The sequence below is a fragment of the Gracilinanus agilis genome, unplaced genomic scaffold, assembly GCF_016433145.1.
Source record: "Gracilinanus agilis isolate LMUSP501 unplaced genomic scaffold, AgileGrace unplaced_scaffold595, whole genome shotgun sequence".
Lineage (NCBI taxonomy): Eukaryota > Metazoa > Chordata > Mammalia > Didelphimorphia > Didelphidae > Gracilinanus > Gracilinanus agilis.
In genome coordinates this window covers 1-5,417 of record NW_025394964.1, presented here as the reverse complement: position 1 = coordinate 5,417, position 5,417 = coordinate 1, and the positions used below count along the sequence as shown (strand labels likewise).

Sequence of the window (5,417 nt, the reverse complement as noted above, 5' to 3'; positions counted from 1 at the left end):
GCGGGGCGCGGCTCAGAGCCCCTTGCGCTGCCGCTTGAGGAAGGACAGGCTGTAGTCACTGGGCGCTGACACCTTCTGCTTCTTCATCTGCACCTGGGACTGCGCCGTGAGCTGCAGCTTGATGGCGCTCGAGTTGATCTTGGTGGCCACCAGCAGCTCCTTCATGCCCTTCATCTTCTCGCTCTGGAACGTGAGCACCGGGCCCTCTGGGGGCGGCGAGGCTGGGGGGGGCGCCGCGGGCGCGGGGCCCCCGCCCTCGGGACCCTTGGGGGCCCCCGCCACCACACCAGGTCTCCTGGCCACGTTCTTGTCCGGGGCGGGCTTCTTGGGGGGCGGAGGCTCCTCGGGCTTGGACTCTCTGCGGGGCCCCCTCCGGCGGCCCTCCCGGGCCTCCTCGCCCCACGGCTCCTCCGTCTCTGCTGTCTCCGCCTCCCGGCTCACGATTCGGACCTTCTGCCGGACCTGGGAACCGATCCACCACAGGGAGGCTGATGGACCGCCTCTGCCGGCGGCCCCTCCCTTTTGGGGCATCAGAGGAGGCCCCCATGTCTGTGCCCGCCCCCCCAGCTCACCTGCCCCTCGAAGCGGCCCAAGGACTGTACCAGGAAGGTGGCCCAGCCCACGTGCAGCACGGGCGTGGGGCTGCCCTCCTCCCACTTGCAGATGCCATCGTAGAAGCGCAGGAGGTGGGCGAAGCACTCGGGGTCCTGCAGGGCTGAGCCCTGGGCTGGGGAGCCCTGGGCAACACTCACGTCAGGGCCCCACCCCAGGACTTCCGGCTGGGGGATGCCCAGTGTGTGCCCTGCCTTCCCCTATGGGGCAGATACCAGGGTCCCGGCCCCCCCTTTAGTGCCCACCCTAAGAGGGGGCCAGAGCCAGGCCGGGGCCCCTTCTCCAAGCAGCAAGGTCCCAAAGGAACCCCACCACAGCGAAGGAGGAGCCCCCTTTACCTGGGCATGGTCTCCACCCCGGTCCTCCCCGGACTCTGCCAGGGCTGCAGCCTCCTTCAGCAGGTTGGGGACCACATCGTTGGCCACTTCGAAGAATTCCTTGTAAATCTCCTCATCCTCCCGGCAATAATTGTAGCTGGGAGGAGGGAGAAGGGGACAGAGTGACCACGTGCCCGCCCTCTCCCACAAGCCCCTTGGGAGCCCCCAAGGCCCATTCCCACCCCCCACTTGCCCGGGCAGTGAGGAGGGGGCTGGGGGCAAGGACGGGCTGGCGCCTCACTCCTGGATGACGGTGGCGGTGTCGGCCCAAGCCTGCAGGGCTTCTCGGACGTTGCGATTGCGGCAGTGGTAGCCAGCCAGGTACATGTAGGGGTAGATGTGCTCGTCCCGATAGTAGGTCTTGGCAGAGGCAATGCCCTGGGGAGGAGGACCAGCACCTCAGGGAACCTGCTACCCCGCTGGCTGGGTTTTACACGCAAAGGGCAATACGGCCTCCGCTTATTTAAGAGATGTTTGGAAGACAAAAAGCCGCAGAAAAGGTGCCCGACTCTCCGGGGTCTCCATCCCCTAAAATGCACTGAGCACCCAGGGCTGCAGGCCCTTTCCTGGGCACAGCAAGCCTATGTTCCTGGGGGCCTACAGAGCTGCCCAGGGAGCATCAGGATCATCTCCACTGGCCAGAGGGCTCGCCCCAGGTCACTGCCAGGGAGGGGAGTCTGGATGCCTTGTCTTCCTTCCTTCACTCTTAGCACAGTGCCAGGCTCACACCTAGACCCTGGGAATGTGGGCTGGCATCCGACCCCCCAGGGCAGGAGCTCCTGAAGGCAGGGGCCGTCTTCCATATCCTCTGTGTGTACATGTGAGGCAGAAAAGGAACCCCGAGGGCAGGGGAACCCTCTGGTTCTCTCCTCCTCTCTTCTCTCTCTCTCTCTCTCTCTCCCCCTCTCTCTTCTCTCTCTCTCCCTCCTTCTTACACACACACACACACACACACACACCCCTACCTTATGGTAGATGGTGAGAGGGTCTGGCCTGCCAGGTGTTGGTTCCAGTTCCTCCAGGTCAGCCAGGTTACCCAGAGCCATTGGGTACCTGAAGGCAAGACATGAGGGTGCTGCTCATTATGACCGGGCACCCTGGCTCCCCTTCCCTCGGCCTCTGCTGGACCCTCGGCCTCCAACACTCACCTTTCCAAGTGTCCCAAGTCATACAGCAACCAGAGAAGTTTCTGTGGGTGAAAAGGGGCAAAGATGCCCTGAGCCTGGGGGTGCCTCTGAGCCGAGAGGCCTGGAGGAAGGGGCTGAGGAACTGAGCAGGGGTTGGGGGGCTGGGGGGTGCCCAAGGCCTCACCTGCTGCAGCTGGAGCAGCTCCAGAGAATCAGTGTGCAGGTCGATGGAGGGGTTGATAGCACACACCATGAAGGCCACCTCCATCTTTCGGTCGCAGCGCAGGTAGGACCCCTTCAGGTACAACCAGCTCTGGGGGATGAGACAAAGGAGAGTCCCATTAGTTCTCCCCCCTGGGCAAACCCTCTCATTCTGCATTCATTGCCCCCTCTCCTGGGGAGCAGCAGTCCGAGGGGCTGGCAGGTATCTCTGAGGTTCAGGGGAAAGACAGGCTGAAGGAACAGAGATAGCACTCTGGGGGAGAGGAGGATAGCGCGGGAGCACCCCAATGCCAGGCATTACTCGTTCGGCTACACCGGCGTTCACAGTCTGTCCCCGTCGGTCCTCGTTGCCTTTCCCGTGCCATGTGACCTCGGCCGTCTGCTCTCCGTCAGGGCCAAACACAACCCAGGCGTGGTCCTCAGACAGGGCCAGGTGGACATCTCGGAGGCCCAAGGCCTGGCAGGCCCCAACCACTGCAAAGGCCACCCCGGAACTGTCCAGCTTGGTACCTACATCCAGAAAGAGGAAGGAACAAGCACAATGAAGCTGGAACTCTGCCCTGGTGCCCTGCTATGGCTCTGGGATCCAGGACAAGGGAACCACAATTGGGTCTCCCAGACACCCTCGATCCCCCCTGGAAACCTTAGTCCAAACCATCCTCCAGAAGGTGTTCCCCAACACTGTTAGGACCCCTCCCTGCTTTGTCTCTCAACTCAAAGGCCCCTCCTCCTGGAAGTCTGCTCAGATTAGCCCAAATCATTGTCCCCAGAGCCCCAGGAACCTCTGCCTCTGCCCTTCGGCTCAGGTGTCCATAAAAAGGCATTCCCATCTGAACTGGGCTTTTCAGGGGACCAAGTGCTGCTCTCTCACAATTATTGCCTCACTGTGCCACAAACAGGGCAGGAACTGGCCCACTTCTGGGGGCATCCAGTGACCTTTCACAGTTGGATCCTGTCTCTATCACCATGTGATCTAGGTGGGCTCTCAGGGCCCTGGGACCAGAAGCCAGCTTCCTCCCCAAAGTGGAGGCACTTTCATGCCCTGGTGAAAGGATCCTGACTGACGGCTGCCCAGGTGAGCCCAGGGAATCTACCCCCATGTCTGTAGGGGGCTCCAAAGGAGGTTCTTTCCTCATCACACCCCTAAAAAGGACATGGTGGCTCTGCTTGGACCTGAGGGTTGCCTCTGCTCCCGTGAGGGGGTCTCAGCCTCAGCAGGAGGCTCCCTTTCCGTGATGAAGGCCAAACCTGTGATGAAGCTGAAGAGGGACTGGATGTGAGCCCGGTCCTTGAAGTAGGAACGGCTGAGGCTGTTCCATATGACATCTGAGACCTTCTTCACTAGCTCTCGGCTGGAAACACCACCCTCTCGAGGGTACAGAGACAGGTCCACGGCGCCTCGGATCTGGGCAGTGAAGCGGGCATAGAGGGCTGCGATGATGGAGAGGTCAGCCACTGGGAAGTAGGTGAGGCCCCCTGGGGGGTCAGGGGCCGGGCTGGGCTGGAAGGTGAGCTCTGGCACATTGGTGGGGATCACCCGGTTGACTGCTAAGAAGTGCTCCACGAAGCCCAGGACCAGGGACAGCAGCACCAAGTCAGGCTCCTCCCGATTCAACTCGGCAGCAAAGAGTCTCACCACATCATCAATGGAGCGGAGAGGGAAAAGGTTCTTCTGGGCAGCCTTCAGCCCCATGATGCCCTGGGAAAAGAACATGGGAAGACTCAGGCTCTCCCCCAACTCTGTCTTCTCCCTATGCCAGGTGGGACCAGCCCAAAGGCCCATGGCCTCTCAAGCTTCCTTCCTAGCCTTCCCCTGCCCTCCTTGGGTACAAACCCTCTCCTCTCCCTGCATGGAGGGAGTCCCCTCCTCCCCCTGGGAGACCTTAGTCCCTCCACCTCCCAAGGGCTTTCCCCTTTCTCACCGCCCTCCTCAGAGGCCCTTTTCCACCTCACTATTTCTCATCCCCTTTTCTCTGAGCCTCTTATGGCCTCCCCTGTCAACACACTCCAGTTCCTGGGGCTTCCTCCCATCTCTTTCCATGGCCTTGATGCTCTCTGCTGAGGAAACCACCTCAAGGAGTGTCCCACACTTTCCTTCTCTCCTCTATTCCTCTGTCTTTGGAGTCCATCACACCTTCCCCTTCTCTGCCAGTAGTTTTCTTACCCCACTCCCTGTAGTCTCACCTCCTCTTCCCTAAGAGTCAGCCCCTTCCTAGACCTCCACCATCCCTCTGGCCAAAACTCTTGTTATACAGATACAGAAACTGAGGCCCATTGATAAAAGGGCACTTGACTGAGGTCACAGAAGTAATAAGCAGAAGTGGGACTGGAGGTCAGAATTCTTTCTCCCTCCCGTCCCTGGGTGTCTTGGATTTGAATTCTGGCTCTGTGGGACCTGGAGCAAATCCTTTCCTCGATGACCTCAGCTTCTTCAAGGGCCCAATTGAAGGGAATGACCCTGATGAGTTAGGGGATCTCTCCTCTGCTCTGGATCCTATTTAGGGCCCCACAAACCTCCCTCACAAGTATCCCACCCTTTGTGCTCATTATCTCGCTCTCCAAGGGACAGAGATCACAGTCGTTGTCCCCACCCTGAGTCCCTCCTCAGGCCAGGGGTCCCCAGGTGAAGCATTCCTTCCATGCCCCTTAGTAGAAGGGAAACCCCTTAAAGAGAAGAACCACTTTCATGTCTGTGAAGTTCTCCCAGCCTTTCAGGGCTCACCGAATTGGAGAGGAGGGGGCACTGGGTTTGGGCTTTGAAGAAGTGGGTTGTGCTCCCTGACCTTGGGAAATCCCTTGCCCCTCTCTGGGCCTCAGTTTCTCCCTCTGTAAACCAATGGGTGGAGTTAGACCTTGAAGGGTCCTAATGGCTCTACATGGACAGACCCTAAGGGACTCCCTTCTGGTACCTCTTGACCACCTCAGCTCTCCCTAACACACCCTTTTCCTTTGTGCCTCCCTGCCAGACCCCTCCCAGTTCTCACAAGCCCCTTTATAGGGGGCACTTCCACCTCTCCCCCACGACCCCACTCCCTCTCCTATCACTCTAGCCCCCTCACCCCATCCCCCCCCCCCCACC

At 60.2% G+C, this 5,417-nt stretch overlaps 1 protein-coding gene across 3 annotated transcripts; it reads right to left on the bottom strand.

Moving 5' to 3' along the window:
- Positions 1–6: 6 nt before the first annotated feature.
- MEN1 (menin 1) lies at positions 7–4,033 on the bottom strand. Of its 3 annotated transcripts, none has more exons than XM_044685086.1 (9): positions 3,586–4,033; positions 2,640–2,862; positions 2,301–2,429; positions 2,138–2,178; positions 1,955–2,042; positions 1,231–1,367; positions 951–1,086; positions 573–737; positions 7–462 (listed from the first exon to the last, which is right to left on the bottom strand). In XM_044685086.1, exons 1-9 carry the CDS (start codon positions 4,029–4,031, stop codon positions 13–15), a joined length of 1,815 nt encoding a protein of 604 aa, XP_044541021.1. In that variant the 5' UTR covers positions 4,032–4,033; the 3' UTR covers positions 7–12. The 3 variants fall into 3 exon arrangements, with proteins under 3 accessions (XP_044541021.1, XP_044541020.1, XP_044541022.1); XM_044685085.1 differs by having other exon boundaries at positions 2,640–2,848; positions 3,587–4,033; XM_044685087.1 differs by having other exon boundaries at positions 2,745–2,848; positions 3,587–4,033.
- Positions 4,034–5,417: the final 1,384 nt, after the last annotated feature.

Coding starts and splice junctions, on each gene's coding strand:
- MEN1 (XM_044685086.1), bottom strand. CDS start 4,031: ATGGGGCTGAAGGCTGCCCAGAAGAACCTTTTCCCTCTCCGCTCCATT. Junction 2,430..2,639: donor ACGCCGGTGTAGCCGAACGA/GTAATGCCTGGC, acceptor CTCATCCCCCAG/AGCTGGTTGTACCTGAAGGG. Junction 738..950: donor GGGGTGGAGACCATGCCCAG/GTAAAGGGGGCT, acceptor AGTGTTGCCCAG/GGCTCCCCAGCCCAGGGCTC.